Genomic DNA, 20,964 nt, shown 5'->3' with positions numbered 1-20,964 from the left:
ATAAAATAGGAGTCAATTGACACCTTTAGGACCAACTTAGTTTTATTTGGAACATATCCAACTGAGTTGGTCTTCAAGGTGCGACTTGACTCCTATTTTGTTCTACTACTTCAGACCAACACGGCTGACTACTTGGATACATTCTAAATAAAACTAAGTTGGTCTTAAAGTTGATCTTCCAAACCTTGAATCATTCTAGTTGCCCTTTTCCGGACTTTCTCCAATGCTATAATATCCTTTTTGAGGTGCGGTGACCAGAACTGCACACAGTATTCCAAATGAGACCGCACCATCGATTTATACAGGGGCATTAAGATACTGGCTGATCCAACAGGCGAAGCTTCACTGAGTTAGGGCCGTGTGCCCTTGAGAGATTCTCTGAGGCCACCGCCCGGAGCCATTTCTGTTCCGAGACTCTGTGTTGATAAGGATGGATGATAAACTGTGGCTAATAGCCACTGATGGACCTCTGCTCCATATTTTTATCTAACCCACCACCTCCTGTGGCAGTGAATTCCACATGTGAATCACCCTTTGGGTGAAGAAGGACTTCCTTCTATCTGTTTTAACCTGTCTGCTCAGCAATTTCATCGAATGCCCACGAGTTCTTGTATTGTGAGAAAGGGAGAAAAGTACCTCTTTCTCTACTTTCTCCATCCCATGCATTATCTTGTAAACTTCTATCATGTCACCCCGCAGTCGACGTTTCTCCAAGCTAAAGAGCCCTAAGCGTATCAACCTTTCTTCATAGGGAAAGTGCTCCAGCCCTTTAATCATTCTAGTTGCCCTTCTCTGGACTTTCTCCAATGCTATAATATCCTTTTTGAGGTGCGGCGACCAGAACTGCACACAGTACTCCAAATGAGACCGCACCATCGATTTATACAGGGGCATTATGATACTGGCTGATTTGTTTTCAATTCCCTTCCTAATAATTCCCAGCGTGTCTGTGTCAGGGAAGGAGAGCGGGACCAGCCGCAATGCTACTGCTTGTTCAGAGCAGCGGTGAGCAAAGAGGAGAGATGGGGGGCTCTCCAGTGGAGGGGCCATACAGTTGGAAGGGGGGGGGGGTTGGAAAGGATGGGTCTCCCTGTCCCCCCCGCCCACATAGCTACGGGCCTCAGCAGCACACATGCTGTTTTGTGCAAGGGTTTCCAAATCACTTAACGGCAACATTTAAGGGTTGAGTTTCTACTAAGGACTGTTTCCTTGCTTTGAAGGATATTTAAAAATTACAGCGATAGCGTGGTTGAGCAAAAGAGGGTTTTGCACTTATATTGCAACATTTGGCACGGTGTTTTTCTTGCTTTGCCTAAACTCCACACTGCAAGTTTCCTTATTTACCGAATCCCCAGGTGGGGGCAGGGCATCCCCCGCTTTGGAGGTCCTCCCCCGCTTCGGGGTCATCAGAAAGTGGGGGGAGGGGAGGGAAATGTCTGCTGGGCACTCCATTATTCCCTATGGAAACCAATTCCCACAGTGTAGAATGGAAAATTGATCTGTGGGTATCTGGAACTTTGGGAGGGGGGCTGTTCTTTGAAGGAGAGACGCCGACTTTTCAGCATAGCATCTAGTGCCCCTCCTCAAAGAAATCCCCCAAGTTTCCAAAAGATTGGACCGGGGGGGTCCAATTCTATGAGCCCCATCTTTCATTATTCTTTCTCCACAGGCTCCTGCTGTCCAACCTGCCAGCAGTGCTCCTACAAGCAGCGGCTCTACATCAACGGGCAAGAGGTCGTCGACCCGGACAGCCCGTGCCAAAGCTGTCGGTGTGCGGTGAGGACTGGCGGGAGTCGGAAAACCCGTTGCCTGACATGCGTGCGCCAAAGTGACTTTGCCAGACCTGAGCTGCTGTATAAGCTGCATGTCTCAGAAGGCTCGCCTGTGGCAGGTTCAAAAGCCTCCCTGGTTTTTGCAGACCTAGAAGGCCTGCGAGAACCGGTGTGGCATCATGGTTAAGAACGTCAGACGAGGCCCAGGTTCGAATCCCTGCTCTGCCACGGCAGCTCCCTGGGTGACCTTGGACCAGTCACACCCTCTCAGCCTCACCTACTTCACAGGGCTGTTGTGAGGATAAACGGGAGAATAGGGAGACTTTGTAAGCTGCATCGGGGAGGGAAGCGGGATATAAATAAAGAAATACTTAGTACTTGAAGGGCTGTCCTATCGAGGAGGGTGTGGAATCGTGTTCTGTGGCCCCGGAAGGTAGGACCAGAACCAATGTTCCCTCTAAGCTGCCGAGTCTTGTGAGCAAAAATTCTACTTTGTGAGCAACTGGCATTCAAGTGGTGAGCTCCTGCATCCGTGAGCCTGCTCTGGGGTCCTCCTTCCTGAGCTGAGACAAGAAATGTGTGAGCCGGAGGCTAAAAATCTATGAGCTAGCTCACACTAACTCAAGTTAGAGGGAACACTGGACCAGAACACATGGGCTGAAATTAAATCAAAAGAGTTTCCAACTCAACATTAGGAAGAACTTCCTGACCGTTAGAGCGGTTCCTCAGTGGAACAGGCTTCCTCCTGGGGAGGTGGTGGGCTCTCCTTCCTTGGAGGTTTTTCAACAGAGGCTAAATGGCCATTTGACAGTAATGAAGATCGTGTGAATTTAGGGGGAGGTGTTTGTGAGCTTCCTGCATTGTGCAGGGGGTTGGACTAGATGACCCTGGAGGTCCCTTCCAACTCTAGGATTCTATGATTCTTTGGGAGGTGGTAGGCTCTCCTTCCTTGGAGGTTTTTAAAGAGAGGCTAGAGGGCCATCTGACAGCAATGAGGATCCTGTGAATGTAGGGGGAGGTGTTTGTGAGTTTAGAGTGGTTCCTCAGTGGAACAGGCTTCCTCTGGGGAGGTGGTGGGCTCTCCTTCCTTGGAGGTTTTTCAACAGAGGCTAGATGGCCATCTGACAGCAATGAAGATCCTGTGAATTTAGGGGGAGGGGTTTGTGAGTTTAGAGCGGTTCCTCAGTGGAACAGGCTTCCTCCTTGGGAGGTGGTGGGCTCTCCTTCCTTGGAGGTTTTTAAAGAGAGGCTAGAGGGCCATCTGACAGCAATGAAGATCCTGTGAATTTAGGGGGAGGGGTTTGTGAGTTTCCTGCATTGTGCAGGGGGTTGGACTAGATGACCCTGGAGGACCCTTCCAAATCTATGATTCTATGAAATAAGACCAGGGATTACAGGCGAGACAGGAAATGGGTGCGGCCACACAGGAGGGTGTGTGGAACTGCCTCCCACTTCCTCCCCACAGGACGGCACGGTGCTGTGCTCCCCCACTGCCTGCCCACCGGTGGTTTGTCCGCATCCGGAGAAGAGACCTGGATTCTGCTGCCCCAGATGTCCCGGTGAGTGTTGGAACTGGAAGGGGGACTGCCAATCCCCAGTTGGCTAACAATGGAAATAAACCACTGTGTTACTTATATATTGCATATAATGGCTCCACAGGTATGTACCAGGTTGAATTTTCTAACTTCCTTAAGCATACATCACATTAAACTTACTTCACATTAAGATCCGGGACGTAGGGTTGCCAGTGTTCAGACGGTTCACAGCTATTGGGAGGGGATGCAGTACGAAAGTGCTGTGTTTTGTAATGTTTTGTAAAGGGGAGGGACGGTAGCTCAGTGGTAGAGCATCTGCTTGGGAAGCAGAAGGTCCCAAGTTCAATCCCTGGCATCTCCAAAAAAGGGTCCAGGCAAGTAGACGTGAAAAACCTCAGCTTGAGACCCTGGAGAGCCGCTGACAGTCTGAGAAGACAATACTGACTTTGATGGACCAAGTGTCTGATTCAGTGTAACGCAGCTTCATATGTTCATATGTCTAAGGGGAGGGACAGTGGCTCAGTGGTATAGCCTCTGCTTGGTAAGCAGAAGGTCCAGGTTCAATCCCCGACATCTCCAAGTAAAAAGAATCCAGGCAAATAGGCGTGACAAACCTCAGCTTGAGACCCTGGAGAGCTTCTGCCAGTCTGAGTAGACAAGGCTGACTTTGATGGGGCAAGGGTCTGATCCAGTAGAAGGCAGCTTTATAGGTTCATATATGTTGGGGAAGGATGGTTGCTCAGTGGTAGAGCCTCTGCTTGATAAGCAGAAGGTCCCAGGTTCAATCCCCGGCATCTCCAACTCAAAAGGGTCCAGTCTAGTCCAGCTTGAGACCCTGGAGAGCCGCTGCCAGTCTGAGAAGACAATACTGACTTTGATGGACCAAGTGTCTGATTCAGTATAACGCAGCTTCATATGTTCATATGTTCAATGTCTATGAATTTAATATTTATGAACACTGATGAAAATTGATGTGCTTGTGTAACGATGAATCACGTGCTGGTATGAAATATGAAAACTGATATATTTGTAATCTATTGACCGCATATGTCTTTTGTAGATATTCAGAGTTACTGTTAATTGTTCGTACTTAGCGGTTGTTGTGACACCCTTAGGCAGTGTCCAAGTAGCGGCTGGATTCTTCACCAAAATTCTTACAAATGTCCATGAATACAGCAGAACTCAAAATACAAATTAATTTCCCACTGCTGTAACGGTACAAAAGTCCACTGTCTGTATCCTTTCATTGATTAGACGTGTGCAGTACCTATAAATGTGCTACTTCTTGCTTGGGTAGCAGTCTGAAATCCAGCAGGGACTGCGGTGGCGGCTACAAGCATAGCCAGCTTTAAGAGGGGATTGGATAAAAATATGGAGCAGAGGTCCATCGGTGGCTATTAGCCACAATATGTGTGTATATATATATATGTGTGTGTATGTGTATATATGTGTGTGTGTGTGTGTGTGTGATCTTCGTCACCCTCTTCTGGACCCGTTGTCTATATCCTTCTTAAAATGTGGTGCCCAAAACTGAACACAAGACTCCAGGTGAGGTCTTACCAGAGCTGAATAAAGCGATACCATCACATCACGTGATCTGGACACTAGACTTCTGTTGATACAGCCCAAAATTGCATTTGCCTTTTTAGCCACCGCGTCACACTGTTGACTCATGTTCAGCATATGATCCAGTAAGACCCGTACATCCTTTTTGCACAGACTACTGCTAAGACAAGTCTCCCCCACCCTGTAACCATACATTGGATTTTTCCTACCTAAACGCAACTTATCTTCATTAAGTTGCGTGCTAATTCACTGCTCACTCTCTGCCTATATGTATGGACTGGTAATTTCCACTTCATTGTCTCTAAGGAAGTGTGCGTGCGCACCAAAGCTTCAACCCTGAATGCAGCTTTCTTGGTTTAAAGGGTGCCACTGGACTCTGAACACTTAGCAGTTTCTCAGTAGTGCACATTCCCTGTGAATGCTTAGTACACATGGATGTTTAGATATGAGTGCACGCTCACAATAGCTAGTTTCAGGGCTTTTTGGTAGAAAAAGCCTAGCAGGAGCTCATTTGCCTACTAGGCCACTCCCCCAATGTCACCATTGTTCCACACAGGGCTTTGGGGGTAGGAAAAGCCCAGCAGGAGCTCATTTGCCTATTAGGCCACTCCCCCAATGTCACCATTGTTCCACACAGGGCTTTTGGGGTAGAAAAAGCCTAGCAGGAGCTCATTTCCCTACTAGGCCACTCCCCCAATGTCACCATTGTTCCACACAGGGCTTTGGGGGTAGGAAAAGCCCAGCAGGAGCTCATTTGCCTATTAGGCCACTCCTCCAATGCCACCATTGTTCCACACAGGGCTTTTGGGGTAGGAAAAGCCCAGCAGGAGCTCATTTGCCTATTAGGCCATACCCCCTGACATCACCATTGTTCCACATAGGGCTTTGGGGGTAGAAAAAGCCCAGCAGGAGCTCATTTGTTATATATTTATAACAAATGTTGGATTTTAATTATTTAATATGAAATGTTAATTTTAAAGTGTAATTTATTTTTATGTTAGTTTTACATATGTTGTAAGCCGCCCTGAGCCACTCGGTGGGAAGGGCGGGATATAAATCCCAGATAGATAGATAGATAGATAGATAGATAGATAGATAGATAGATAGATAGATAGATAGATAGATAGATAGATAGATAGATAGATAGATAGATAGATAAATAAAATTTGCCTATTAGGCCACACCCCCTGACACCAAGGCAGCCAGAATTGTGTTCCTGTGCGTTCTTGCTCAAAAAAAAAAAAACCTGCCTAGTTTTAGGTTGAACTTGTATAACATTTGGGCAGCGAACAGTGTTCCCTCTAAGCTGAGTTAGCATGAGCTAGCTCACAGTTTTTTAGCCTCCAGCTCACACATTATTGTCTTAGCTCAAGAAGGATGACCCCAGAGCACAATAACTGGTGCAGGAGCTCACCACTTTCATACCAGTCGCTCACAAAGTAGACCTTTTGCTCACAAGAGCCCTATATGGCCGAGGACCTGCCTACCTTAGGGACCGTCTCTCCCCATATATTCCCCAGAGGGTACTCAGATCTGGTTCTCAAAATCTATCAGTAATCCCCGGGCCGAGGGAGGCCAAACTGAAAGTCACTAGAGGAAGGGCCTTCTCGATTGTGGCCCCTCGCTGGTGGAACCAATCGCCAGAGGAGGTGGGGGCCTTGAGGAGCCTTGCCCAGTTCCGCAGGGCCTGCGAGACCACTCTTTTCCAGCTCGCCTTTGCTTAAGAAGGAATCTACTGTAGAAGGAATACCATCGCCATGGAAAAACTGTAAGATGCATAACGTCAAGATTTTAGCACCAGCCCAACTTTGATGGTTTTAGTGTATGATTTATAACCTATGATTTATAATGTTGGATTTATAATATGTATGTAGGATTTATAACAGGGGTGGCCCACGGTAGCTCTCCAGATGGTTTTTTTTTGCCTACAACTCCCATCAGCCCCAGCCAGCATGGCCAATGGCTGGGGCTGATGGGAGTTGTAGGCAAAAAAAACATCTGGAGAGCTACCCTTGGCCACCCCGGATTTATAATATGCATTGTTTTAATTGCTGAAGTTTTTATGTTGTTAGCTGCCCTGAGCGTGCTTTGGCAGGGAGAGCGGGATATAAATTAAATATTATTATTATTAAGACTCTGCAGCTGAGAGGGAACGTTGGCAGTGAACGGAAGCAACAGGGCGGAACTCTGCAGCCAGGAGCTGGGCATTTGAGAAGGGTCTGGGAAATGAGAAACGGGGCGCAGAAGACACAACACCCCTCCGCCGCCACCGCCGCTGCCATACCCCATTCTCCTCACTCCCTTGTCCTCTCTGTCTTCAGGAACCTCCCCTGGCTGAGACTGGGCTGGGGTGAGTCTACACTGGCCGGCTGACCTGTGTCTCTCTCCCCTCTTTAGACTGTGCCCTGGACAACCGTGTGGTGCCGGAGGGAGAGGAGTTGCCCGACCCACAGAATCTGTGCCAGGTCTGCTTATGCACCAGCGGGGAGCTCTTCTGCACCGAGCGGCACTGCCCGGGAGCCCTCTGCGCCCACCCGTTGCCCGGATCCTGCTGCCAGAACAACTGCAATGGTAAGAAGCGCTGAGACCCACCGGGACGGTGGCTGAACTCCCAAGTGATAGTTGTGCATGTGTGAATGTGCTCCGAATTCTTGCCAGAAGCTTTCCCACAAGCTCATTTTACTCATTGTTAAGGTGTGGGGGTTTTTTCGGTGGGGGGGATTTCATGTTCTGCATGTGTTTTCCTTCCTTTAGCGCAGGGGTGGCCAAACAGCAGGTCAGGAGCCACATGTCACTCTTTCACACATATTGTGCGGCTCTCAAAGCCCTCACTGACCTGTTGGCCAACTGGGAGGAGGCATTTCTCTCTTTAAATCACTTCTCCAAGCCAAGCCAGCCGGTGACTAGGGAAATGTATTTAAAGTTAAAGTTGCTTTCTTTCCACCTCTCCCTCCCTCCAGCATATATATTTTCCTTCCTTCCTTCTTTCAGAACATAAGGACATAAGAGAAGCCATGTTGGATCAGGCCAATGGCTCATCCAGTCCAACACTCTGTGTCACATAAGAACATAAGAGAAGCCATGTTGGATCAGGCCAATGGCTCCTCCAGTCCAACACTCTGTGTCACATAAGAACATAAGAGAAGCCATGTTGGATCAGGCCAGTGGCCCATCCAGTCCAACACTCTGTGTCACATAAGAACATAAGAGAAGCCATGTTGGATCAGGCCAATGGTCCATCCAGTCCAACACTCTGTGTCACATAAGAACACAAGGGAAGCCATGTTGGATCAGGCCAATGGCCCATCCAGTCCAACACTCTGTGTCACATGAGAACATAAGAGAAGCCATGTTGGATCAGGCCAATGGCTCCTCCAGTCCAACACTCTGTGTCACATAAGAACATAAGAGAAGCCATGTTGGATCAGGCCAGTGGCCCATCCAGTCCAATACTCTGTGTCACATGAGAACATAAGAGAAGCCATGTTGAATCAGGCCAGTGGCCCATCCAGTCCAACACTCTGTGTCACATAAGAACATAAGAGAAGCCATTTTGGATCAGGCCAGTGGCCCCTCCAGTCCAACACTCTGTGTCACATGAGAACATAAGAGAAGCCATGTTGAATCAGGCCAGTGGCCCATCCAGTCCAACACTGTGTCACATAAGAACATAAGAGAAGCCATGTTGGATCAGCCCATCCAGTCCGTGTCACACCGTGGCCGATAAAGCCAGGTGCCATCAGGAGGTCCACCAGTGGGGCCAGGACCCTAGAAGCCCTCTCACTGTTGCCCCCCCCCCCCACAGCAACAAGAAGACAGAGCATCACTGCCCCAGACAGAGAGTTCCAATGATAAGCTGTGGCTAATAGCTACTGATGGACCTCTGTTCCACATGTTGATCCAATCCTCTCTTGAAGCTGTCTTTGCTTGCAGCCGCCGCCACCTCCTGTGGCAGTGAATTGCATGAGTTCATCACCCTTTCGGTGAAGAAGGACTTCCTTTTATAAGTTCTAACTCGACTGCTCAGCAATTTCATTGAATTTTTTATTTTATTTATTTATTCTATAATTTATATCCCGCCCTTCCCACAGAGTGGCTCAGGGCGGCTCACAACAACGACAAAACAATAAAACAAGGTACAAAGTTAATACATTTAAAAGTCAAAACATTTAAAAAACCTAAAAACATTAAAATCTTAACATTAAAACTATCCAGTATATTTCACTAAAATCTGATAAGCTACATTTATCTAGTCGGCATAAGCTAACCGGAAGAGGGTTGTCTTACAGGCCCTGCGGAACTGAGTAAGATCCCGCAGGGCCCTCACCTCTTCCGGCAGCTGGTTCCACCATGTGGGGGCCATTATAGAAAAGGCCCTGTCTCTGGTTGTCTTGAGACGGACTTCCTTGGGCCCGGGGATGGTGAGAAGGTTTTGAGTCCCAGACCTCAGTACTCTCTGGGGAACGTGTGGGGAGAGACGGTCCTTCAGGTAGGCAGGTCCCAGGCCATATAGGGCTTTAAAGGTAATGACCAGCACCTTGTACCGGACTCGGTATGTTATTGGAAGCCAGTGCAGAGCCCGAAGGCCCGGCCGGATGTGCCCCCACCTTGGGAGGCCCAATAGCAGCCGGGCCGCGGCGTTCTGCACCAGCTGCAATTTCCGGGTCCGGCACAGGGGCAGCCCCATGTAGAGGGCATTGCAGTAATCCAATCTCGAGGTGACCGTAGCATGGATCACTGTTGCTAGGTCGTCGCGGTCCAGGAAGGGGGCCAACTGCCTTGCCCGTCTAAGATGAAAGAACGCGGACTTGGCAGTGGTTGCTATCTGAGCCTCCATCTTTAGGGACGGCTCCAACAGCACCCCCAGGCTCTTGACCCTGTCCGCCGCCGTCAGCGGCGCACCGTCAAAAGTCGGCAGGGGGATTTCCCCCCCCCCCCCGGTCCACGACGGCCCAAACAGAGGACCTCTGTCTTCGCAGGATTCAGTCTCAGTCCACTCCGTCTGAGCCACTCAGCCACGGCCTGCAATGCCCGATCTAGTTTTTCTGGGGCGGAGACAGGTCGGTTGTCCATAAGTAGATAGAGCTGGGTGTCACCAGCATACTGGTGACACCCCAGCCCATACCTTCGGGCAATCTGGGCAAGAGGTCGCATATAGATGTTAAATAACATCGGGGAGAGAACCGCTCCCTGGGGCACTCCACAATTAAGTGTGTGCCTCCGGGATAGCTCCCCCCCAATCGCGACCCTTTGTCCCCGACCTTCAAGGAAAGAGGAAAGCCACTGCAAGGCTAGCCCCTGAATCCCCACGTCGGCAAGGTGGCAAGTCAGTAACCGATGGTCGACCGTATCGAACGCCGCCGATAGGTCCAACAACATCAGCACTGCCGAGCCACCCCGATCCAGATGCCGTTGAAGGTCATCCACTAGGGCAACCAACACCGTCTCCGTCCCATGACCTGGGCGGAAGCCAGACTGGAGTGGGTCAAGGATGGAAGCGTCCTCCAGGAAAGTCTGTAGCTGCCTCGCCACTGCCCTCTCGATAAGTTTGCCTAGAAAAGAATGTTTCTAGAATGTCCACAAGTTCTCGTATTGTGGGAAAGGGAGAAAAGTCCTTCTTTCTCTTCCTTCCTTCCTTCCTTCCTTCCTTCCTTCCTTCCTTCCTTCCTTCCTTCCTTCCTTCCTTCCTTCCTTCCTTCCTTCCTTCCTTCCTTCCTTCCTTCCTTCCTTCCTTCCTTCCTTCCCTTAAACACCTGATGTTCCTGTCTTGCAGCTTTCAAGCATCTGACTTTTATTCTGTGGGGCTCTTATGTTAAGCTAGTTTGGCCACCCCAGCTCTAGCAGTTGATCCAGCATCAAGCAGTCCCCCCCTCCCCCCAGTTTATTTCCCTGTAGAATTAAAACCAGGGAAATAAAGAAGGTGAGGGGGACCCTGTTTAATACTGAATCAACCCCCAGAGAGAGCAAAACACAAGCAGAACGGTGGGGGGGGGGGGGGGAGGGCTGAAGAAACAGGAACTGAGCAGGAAGTAAAATGAGAATGTGGGGGGGGGGGAGCCCCGTCTCCCAGCCCCTTCCCTTTCTTGATTGCCAGTGCGATTTGCTCGCCAAAATGACCCCTGTTCCCCTTCCCCTTTCTGCTGTACAACACAGCCAGGATTTCCCCTTCATTCCTGCACAGGCTGCAACTATGCTGGGAAGGAGTACCCCAACGGAGCCGAATTCCCCCACCCCACGGACAAGTGCCGGCGATGCCACTGCATTGTAAGTGCCGTGGCTGCAGGTCCACGGGAGCAGTGGACAGGGCCGCGCGGGGAAAGCTGTGACTACGGCGGGGATGAGGGGAGCTTGAGCCGGGCTATATGATCTCAGAGTGGCCTCCAGATTGTATCAAATTCAAGGCTTTTTTGGTAGCAGGAACTCCTTTGCCTATTAGGCCACGTCCCCCCCCCCCCCGATGTAGCCAATCCTCCAAGAGTTTAGAGGGCTCTTCTTACAGGGCCTACTGTAAGCTCCGGGAGGATTGGCCACATCCGGGGGGGGGGGGTGGCCTAACATGCAAAGGAGCTCCTGCTAGAATTCTACCCCAGGGCCACACCTCCCTGATGTAGCCAATCCTCCGAGAGCTTACAGAGCTCTTCGTACAGGGTCTGCTGTGAGCTCCAGGAGGATTGGCTACCTCGGGGTGTGCGGCCTAATATCAGGGGTAGAATTCTAGCTGGAGCTCCTTTACATATTAGGCCACACCTCTCCCTGATGTAGCCAATCCTCCTGGAGCTTACAGCAGGTCCTGTATGAAGAGCCCTGTAAACTCCAGGAAGATTGGCTACATCAGGGAGGTGTGGCCTAATATGCAAAGGAGCTCCTGCTAGAATTCCACCCCTGGGCCACACCTCCCTGATGTAGCCAATCCTCCGAGAGCTTACAGGGCTCCTCGTACAGGGCCTACTGAGAGCTCCAGGAGGATTGGCAGCATCAGGGGTGTGTGGCCTAATATGCAAAGGAGCTCCTGCTAGAATTCCTTACAGGGCTCTTCGTACAGGGCCTGCTGTAAGCTCCGGGAGGATTGGCTACATCCGGGGGGTGTGTGGCCTAATAGACAAAGGAGCCCCTGCTACCAAAAAAAGCCCAAATGAAACACCCACTAACCAGAGTTGCCAACCTCCTGGTGGGCCCTGGAGATCTCCAGATGACAGAGATGAATTCTCTCAGAGAAAATGGTTCCTTTGGGGGGAAGGGTGGGCTGTATGGCATTATACCCTACTAACTTCCCTCCCCAAACCCTGGCCTCCGGAGACTCCACTCCCCCAAATCTGCTGGAATTTCCCAACCGGCGCTGGCAACCCTATCTGACTTCCTTGTGGGGGGTGCTGCAGAGGATTCCTCTCACCCCCATGTCTCCTCCCCGCAGAATGGAAACGTGCAGTGCCTCTCGACCCGCTGCGGCCCCCTGGTCTGCCCAGAGCCCTTCAGGATGCCCGGGGAATGCTGCCCTCGGTGCCCAGGTATCCCGCTGACGTAGGGGTGGGGGGTCTGCTCTTTTGCCTTGCAACTCCTGGATGAGATCATGGAGCAGGGAGGACTGTCGGTGTGCAAGAAATCCGGAGGGGAATTCAGCAAACCATCTCCCCTCTGCCTTCGGTGGCTCCGTGGCAGAGCCTCTGCTTGGCGTGCGGAAGGTCCCAGGTTCAATCCCCAGCATCTCCAATTAAGAAGGACCAGGCAGGAGGTGATGGGAAAAACCTCAGCTTGAGACCATGGAGAGCCATGAAGTGGGGCTGTGGCTCCGTGGCAGAGCCTCTGCTTGGCATGCAGAAGGTCCCAGGTTCAATCCCCAACATCTCCAGTTGAAAGGACCAGGCAGGAGGGGATGGGAAAGACCTCAGCCTGAGACCCTGGAGAGCCGTGAAGTGGGGCTGTGGCTCAGTGTTAAGAGTCTCTGCTTGGCATGCAGAAGGTCCCAGGTTCAATCCCCAACATCTCCAGTTGAAAGCATCAGACAGGAGGGGATGGGAAAGACCTCAGCCTGAGACCCTGGAGAGCCGTGAAGTGGGGCTGTAGCTCTGTGGTAGAGTCTCTGCTCGACATGTAGAAGGTCCCAGGTTCAATCCCCAGCATCTCCAGTTGAAAGGACCAGGCAGGAGGGGATAGGAAAGACCTCCACCTGAGGGATCTTTTGCAGAGATGTTCCGCCAAGCCCTTTGCATGGGGACAGCGACGGTTGCCGGGCTGGCACCTTTTTCCTCCCCACCCCCTCTTGGGGGGATCACCCCACCCCTGATGTGATCCAATAACTGAACAAGAGCACTTGAAAGACGCCAGCAGAACAGGCTTCCTCCTCAGGAGGTGGGTGGTGGGCTCTCCTTCCATGGAGGTTTTTCAACAGAGGCTATATGGCCATCTGACAGCAATGAGGATCCTGTGAATTTAGGGGAGGTATTTGTGAGTTTAAAGTGGTTCCTCAGTGGAACAGGCTTCCTCCTTGGGAGGTGGTGGGCTCTCCTTCCTTGGAGGTTTTTCAGCAGAGGCTAGATGGCCATCTGACAGCAATGAGGATCCTGTGAATTTAGGGGGAGGGGGTTGTGAGTTTAGAGCGTTTCCTCAGTGGAACAGGCTTCCTCCTTGGGAGGTGGTGGGCTCTCCTTCCTTGGAGGTTTTTCAACAGAGGCTAGATGGCCATCTGACAGCAATGAGGATCCTGTGAATTTAGGGGGAGAGATTTGTGAGTTTAGAGTGGTTCCTCAGTGGAACAGGCTTCCTTGGGAGGTGGTGGGCTCTCCTTCCTCGGAGGTTTTTGAACAGAGGCTAGATGGCCATCTGACAGCAATGAAGATCCTGTGAATTTAGGGGGAGGGGTTTGTGAGTTTCCTGCATTGTGCAGGGGGCTGGACTAGATGACCCTGGTGGTCCCTTCCAACACTATGATTCTAGGATTAGGAAGAACTTCCTGACTGTTAGAGCAGTTCCTCAGTGGAACAGGCTTCCTCCTTGGGAGGTGCTGGGCTCTCCTTCCTTGGAGGTTTTTCAACAGAGGCTAGATGGCCATCTGACAGCAATGAGGATCCTGTGAATTTAGGGGGATGGGTTTGTGAGTTTAGAGTGGTTCCTCAGTGGAACAGGCTTCCTCGGGAGGTGTTGGGCTCTCCTTCCATGGAGGTTTTTCAACAGAGGCTAGATGGCCATCTGACAGCAATGAGGATCCTGTGAATTTAGGGGAGGTATTTGTGAGTTTAAAGTGGTTCCTCAGTGGAACAGGCTTCCTCCTTGGGAGGTGGTGGGCTCTCCTTCCTTGGAGGTTTTTCAACAGAGGCTAGATGGCCATCTGACAGCAATGAGGATCCTGTGAATTTAGGGGGAGGGGGTTGTGAGTTTAGAGCGGTTCCTCAGTGGAACAGGCTTCCTCCTTGGGAGGTGGTGGGCTCTCCTTCCTTGGAGGTTTTTCAACAGAGGCTAGAGGGCCATCTGACAGCAAGGAAGATCCTGTGAATTTAGGGGGAGGGGTTTGTGAGTTTCCTGCATTGTGCAGGGGGCTGGACTAGATGACCCTGGTGGTCCCTTCCAACACTATGATTCTAGGATTAGGAAGAACTTCCTGACTGTTAGAGCAGTTCCTCAGTGGAACAGGCTTCCTCCTTGGGAGGTGCTGGGCTCTCCTTCCTTGGAGGTTTTTCAACAGAGGCTAGATGGCCATCTGACAGCAATGAGGATCCTGTGAATTTAGGGGGATGGGTTTGTGAGTTTAGAGTGGTTCCTCAGTGGAACAGGCTTCCTCGGGAGGTGTTGGGCTCTCCTTCCATGGAGGTTTTTCAACAGAGGCTAGATGGCCATCTGACAGCAATGAGGATCCTGTGAATTTAGGGGAGGTATTTGTGAGTTTAAAGTGGTTCCTCAGTGGAACAGGCTTCCTCCTTGGGAGGTGGTGGGCTCTCCTTCCTTGGAGGTTTTTCAACAGAGGCTAGATGGCCATCTGACAGCAATGAGGATCCTGTGAATTTAGGGGGAGGGGGTTGTGAGTTTAGAGCGGTTCCTCAGTGGAACAGGCTTCCTCCTTGGGAGGTGGTGGGCTCTCCTTCCTTGGAGGTTTTTCAACAGAGGCTAGAGGGCCATCTGACAGCAATGAGGATCCTGTGAATTTAGGGGGAGAGATTTGTGAGTTTAGAGTGGTTCCTCAGTGGAACAGGCTTCCTTGGGAGGTGGTGGGCTCTCCTTCCTCGGAGGTTTTTGAACAGAGGCTAGATGGCCATCTGACAGCAAGGAAGATCCTGTGAATTTAGGGGGAGGGGTTTGTGAGTTTAGAGCGGTTCCTCAGTGGAACAGGCTTCCTTCTTGGGAGGTGGTGGGCTCTCCTTCCTTGGAGGTTTTTCAACAGAGGCTAGAGGGCCATCTGATAGCAATGAAGATCCTGTGAATTTAGGGGGAGGGGTTTGTGAGTTTCCTGCATTGTGCAGGGGGCTGGACTAGATGACCCTGGTGGTCCCTTCCAACACTATGATTCTAGGATTAGGAAGAACTTCCTGACTGTTAGAGCAGTTCCTCAGTGGAACAGGCTTCCTCCTTGGGAGGTGCTGGGCTCTCCTTCCTTGGAGGTTTTTAAACAGAGGCTAGGTGGCCATCTGACAGCAATGAAGATCCTGTGAATTTAGGGGGAGGTGTTCGTGAGTTTCCTGCATTGTGCAGGGGGTTGGACTAGATGACCCTAGAGGACCCTTCCAACTGTATGATTCTATTACACACACACACATATATATATATATTAATGTAACTGATTTTAGTGTTGTACATCGCCCTGAGCCTGGTGCTGGCCAAGATAGGGCGATTCATCAAATATAATTAATAATAATAATAATAATAATAGGTGGAACTCTCTGTCTGGAGCTGCGGGCCTCATTCGGGGCAGGAGCTCCCAGGAGCGGAGCTCCGGAACCTCTAAATTTTATTGGGCTCTTTCTTTCTCTCCCCCGCCTCCAATACTTGCTTCTGGGCTCCATTGTTCAAACCCCCTCGGAGAATTTTGCCATGTTGGATCAGGCCAGTGGCCCATCCAGCCCAACACTCTGTGTCACAAAGTGGCCAAAAACCCCAGGCGCCATCAGGAGGTCCATCAGTGGGGCCAGAAAGCCTCCCACCGTGCCCCCCAAGCACCAAGAATACAGAGCATCACTGGCCCAGACAGAGAGTTCTATCTATAAAAACATAAGAGAAGCCCTGTTGGATCAGGCCAATGGCCCATCCAGTCCAACACCCTGTGTCACAAAGTGGCCAAACCCCCCAGGCGCCATCAGGAGGTCCACCAGTGGGGCCAGCGTCACATCCAGAGCTCGCCCGATCAACTTGAAGTGCAGGCCGTTTCTGTTCAGCCGCCTCCTCCTTCCCTCTTGCAGCCCCCCCAGCCGGCTGCCTTTACCTGGGCGTCTCTTATCAGCACACGGAGCGGTTCTACGACCCCTCGGACAAATGCCGGGATTGCCTCTGCAGCAACGGGACTGTCACCTGCCAACGCCAGCCCTGCGCGCCGGTCCGCTGCTCCCACCCGTTGAAGCAAGACTGCTGCCGCTCCTGTGACGGTAAAAGAACGGGAGGGCTGTGCTCCGGGGGAACCTCTCAGTGCAACCCAGGAGTCCCGGCTGCTGGCTTAACACTCCAGCTTTCTCTCCCAGTCCCGAGCCAGAGGTAGAATCTAGGTGCTCCATCCCATTTGTTCTCACCCGCTGGCGCTGAGCCAGCAGGACACCACTTGGGGTAGCGGTTCAGAGCGGCAGGCTCTAACCTGGAGGACCGGGAGCTTTGATTCCCCCGCTCCTCCTCCCCGTGCAGCCAGCCACGGTTCTCGCAGAGCTGTTCTCTCAAGAGCCGTTTCTGACAGAGCTCTCTCAGCCCCACCTGCCTCGCAGGGCACCTGCTGTGGGGAGGGGAAGGGAAAGGAGATGGTAAGCTGCTCTGACATTCCTTCGGGTAGAGAAAAGCAGGGTATAAGAACCGTTCTCTCAGAGCTCTCTCAGCCCTGCCCACCTCACAGTTGTGGGGGAGGAAGGGAAAGGAGATTGTAGGCCGCTCTGAGACACTATCCTTGAAAGGGCAGCTTCTGGGAGAGCCCTCTCAGCCCCACCCACCTCACAGGCTGTCTGTTCTGGGGGAGGAAGGAAAAGGAGATTGTGAGCCACTCTGAGGCTCTTAGATTCAGAGTGGAGGCCAGAGTATAAATCCAATTTCTTCTTCTCCCTCTCCTTTCCTTGAAAGGGCAGCAGCTTCTTGGAGAGAGAGCCCTCTCAGCCCCACCCACCTCAAAGAGTGTCTGTTGTGCGGGAGGAAGGTAAAGGAGATTGTAGGCCGCTCTGAGACTCTGTCCTTAAAAGGGCAGCTGCTGTGAGAGCCCTCTCAGCCCCACCCACCTCAAAGAGTGTCTGTTGTGGGGGAGGAAGGTAAAGGAGATTGTAGGCCGCTCTGAGACTCTGTCCTTAAAAGGGCAGCTGCTGTGAGAGCCCTCTCAGCCCCACCCACCTCAAAGAGTGTCTGTTGTGCGGGAGGAAGGTAAAGGAGATTGTAGGCCGCTCTGAGACTCTGTCCTTAAAAGGGCAGATTCTGGGAGAGCTCTCTCAGCCCCATCCACCTCACAGTGTGTCTGTTGTGGGGGAGGAAGGAAAAGGAAATTGTGAGCCGCTCTGATACTTTGAAATTCAGAGTATAGGGCAGGATATAAATCCAATATCATCATCTTCTTCTTCTTCTCTAAAGGAGTAGGGAATCAAACCATCCGGTCCTCCAGGTTAGAGCCTGCCGCTCTGAACAGCTACACCAAGGCAGTTTGGTGTAGTGGTTAAGTGTGCAGACTCTTATCTGTGAGAACCAGGTTTGATTCCCCACTCCTCCACTTGCAGCTCCTGGAATGGCCTTGGGTCAGCCAGAGCTCTCTTATCTGGGAGAAGCAGGTTTGATTCCCCACTCCTCCACTTGCAGCTCCTGGAATGGCCTTGGGTCAGCCAGAGCTCTCTTATCTGGGAGAACCGGGTTTGATTCCCCACTCCACTTGCAGCTGCTAGAATGGCCTTGGGTCAGCCAGAGCTCTGGCAGAGGCTGTCCTTGAAAGGGCAGCTGCTGTGAGAGCCCTCTCAGCCCCACCCACCTCAAAGGGTGTCTGTTGTGGGGGAGGAAAGGAAAGGAGATTGTGAGCCGTTCTCTTCAGAGTGGAGGGTGAGATATAAATCCAATATCTTCATCTTCTACTCAACAACCCCTCCCCTCCCCCCACCCTCTCCAGACTCCACCCCCAAGTCTCCAACAGCTTTCTAACCTGGAGCTGGTGACTCTAACGGAGTGGACGCAAGAGGTTGGGAATGCGCCCTGTTCCCTCTCAGAGCTCCTGAGCCTCACGGTTGTCGTCCTCCTCCCCCTCACTGATTCCTCCTCCTCTTTCCTCCCCTCCAGGCTGCCATTACCATGGGAAGGAGCTGGCTAATGGAGAGCAGTTTGCAGACCCCCAAGATCCCTGCGGCGTCTGTTCCTGCTGGGAAGGGAGCATCACCTGCAAAGCCAAGGCCTGCCCCCCGCTGGAGTGCCCATTCCCCATCGCTGGGCCCTGCTGTAAGGTCTGTGAAGGTGAGTGGGGTGTCCGCCTGCACCTGCGTGGCTAGAAGGAGCTGCTTTCTCCTTTCGGGCCAAGGTGGGGTGGGCACGGATGCCTCCTGAGCTGTTCTTGACCCAGAGGCAGGCGGGGGCAGAGGGGTTGTCTTTAAGATCCTCCTGCAAACTCTGCAGGACGGTTGCCAGCTCTGGGTTTGGGAATTCCTGGAGTTTTGGGGGTGGGATGCAAACTTCCCCTCCCGGATTGCACTTTCCCTACAAGGGAAAATTAAACTCTTCGGTGGCAATGTTGAGCCCCGGGAGAGAAACCAACAGGGCAGCCTGTTTTCTCCAAGAATGTGGATTGGGTTGCAACTGGAGGGAAGTTATAAGGAAGTACTTTTCTTATACGGAAGTCCTTCTTCACCCAAAGGGTGATTAACATGTGGAATTCACTGCCACAGGAGGTGGTGGCGGCTACAAGCATAGCCACCTTCAAGAGGGGATTGGATAAAAATATGGAGCAGAGGTCCATCAGTGCCTATTAGCCACAGTGTGTGTGTGTGTGTGTATTTTGGCCATTGTGTGATACAGAGTGTTTGACTGGATGGGCCGTTGGCCTGATCCAACATGGCTTCTCTTCTGTTCTTATGTGACACAGAGTGTTGGACTGGATGGGCCACTGGCCTGATCCAACAGGGCTTCTCTTATGTTCTTATGTGACACAGAGTGTTGGACTGGATGGGCCATTGGCCTGATCCAACATGGCTTCTCTTATGTTCTTATGTGATACAGAGTATTGGACTGGATGGGCGATTAGACTGATCCAACATGGCTTCTCTTATGTTCTTATGTGACACAGAGTGTTGGATTGGATGTGCCATTGGCCTGATCCAACATGGCTTCTCTTCTGTTCTTATGTGACACAGAGTGCTGGACTGGATGGGCCATTGGTCTGATCCAACATGGCTTCTCTTCTGTTCTTCTGTGACACAGAGTGTTGGACTGGATGGGCCATTGGCCTGATCCAACATGGCTTCTCTTCTGTTCTTATGTGACACAGAGTGCTGGACTGGATGGGCCATTTTCCTTCTGCCTGTTTCAGCTCATGTCTCATTATCACATTCTTCTCGCTCTTATCTGAGAGCACCGGGTTTGATTCCCCCACGCCTCCACTTGCAGCTGCTGGAATGGCCTTGGATCAGCCATAGCTCTGGCAGAGTTGTCCTTGAAAGGGCAGCTGCTGTCACAGCTCTCTTAGCCCCTCCCACCTCACAGAGTGTCTGTTGAGGGGGAAGGAGATAAAGGAGATTGTGAGCCGCTCTGAGACTCTGAGATTCAGAGTATAGGAAAAGGAAAGGAAAGGAAAGGTCCCCTGTGCAAGCACCAGTTGTTTTCGACTCTGGGGTGACCTTGCTTTCACAACGTTTTCACGGCAGACTTAAGAACATAAGAGAAGCCATGTTGGATCAGGCCAGTGGCCCATCCAGTCCAACACTGTGTCACAAAGTGGCCAATATATGTGTGTGTGTGTATATATATATACTTTTTTCGGGGTGGTTTGCCTTTGCCTTCCCCAGTCATCTACACTTTCCCCCCAGGAATTTGGGGACTCATTTGACTGGCCTCGGAAGGCTGGAAGGCTGAGTCAACCTCAAGCCGGCGACCTGAAAACACAGCTTCCGCTGGGGATCGAACTCAGGTCGTGAGCAGAACTTAGGACTGCAGTACTGCAGCTTTAACACTCTGCGCCACGAGGCTCTTTCACAGTATAGGGTGGGATATACATCCAACGTCTTCTTCTTCTTCTCCCTCCTCCCCAGGTTGTGAGTACCTCTCTGAGCACTATCTGGATGGCCAAGAATTCCCCGACCCCCAAGACACCTGCAGTCTCTGCTCCTGCCAGGGTGGATTCGTCACCTGTGCCAAAAAGCCCTGCTACCAGGCAGGCTGCAGCCACCCAGTCAACGCGCCCGGGCAATGTTGCCCCGTATGCCACGGTGAGGTCAGAGGGCCGGAACTTTCTGACCGTCAGAGCGGTTCCTCAGAGCGGTTCCTCAGTGGAGCAGGCTTCCTCCTCGGGAGGTGGGGGGCTCTCCTTCCTTGGAAGTTTTTCAACAGAGGCTAGATGGCCATCTGACAGCAATGAGGATCCTGTGAATTTGGGGGGAGGGGTTTGTGAGTTTCCTGCATTGTGCCGGGGGTTGGACTTGATGACCCTGGAGGTCCCTTCCAACTCTAGGATTCTATGATTCTTTGGGAGGTGGTGGGATCTCCTTCCTTGGAGGTTTTTAAGCAGAGGTTGGACGGCCATCTGACAGCAATGAGGATCCTGTGAATTTAGGGGGAGGTGTTTGTGAATTTCCTGCATTGTGCAGGGGGTTGGACTAGATGACCCTGGAGGTCCCTTCCAACTCTGTGATTCTATGATTCTAAGAACTTCCTGACAGTGAGAGCGGTTCCTCAGTGGAACAAGCTTCCTCCTTGGGAGGTGGTGGGCTCTCCTTCCTTGGAGGTTTTTCAACAGAGGCTAG

The 20,964-nt window shown here is 51.6% G+C and overlaps 1 protein-coding gene across 1 annotated transcript in view; it reads left to right on the top strand.

Annotated features, from left to right (window-relative positions):
* Positions 1–20,964, top strand: part of KCP (kielin cysteine rich BMP regulator) — a 152,762-nt gene that overhangs the window by 56,801 nt on the left and 74,997 nt on the right. Inside the window, exons 22-25 of the mRNA XM_060244477.1 lie at positions 12,285–12,378; positions 16,255–16,437; positions 18,296–18,466; positions 20,254–20,430. Coding sequence (XP_060100460.1) covers positions 12,285–12,378; positions 16,255–16,437; positions 18,296–18,466; positions 20,254–20,430 — 625 coding nt within the window. The remainder of the gene's footprint in view (positions 1–12,284; positions 12,379–16,254; positions 16,438–18,295; positions 18,467–20,253; positions 20,431–20,964) is intronic.

The sequence above is a fragment of the Heteronotia binoei genome, chromosome 8 (assembly GCF_032191835.1).
Source record: "Heteronotia binoei isolate CCM8104 ecotype False Entrance Well chromosome 8, APGP_CSIRO_Hbin_v1, whole genome shotgun sequence".
Classification (NCBI taxonomy): domain Eukaryota; kingdom Metazoa; phylum Chordata; class Lepidosauria; order Squamata; family Gekkonidae; genus Heteronotia; species Heteronotia binoei.
Note: the sequence above shows the minus strand (reverse complement) of the source record. Positions and strands in the feature narration are given on the sequence as shown.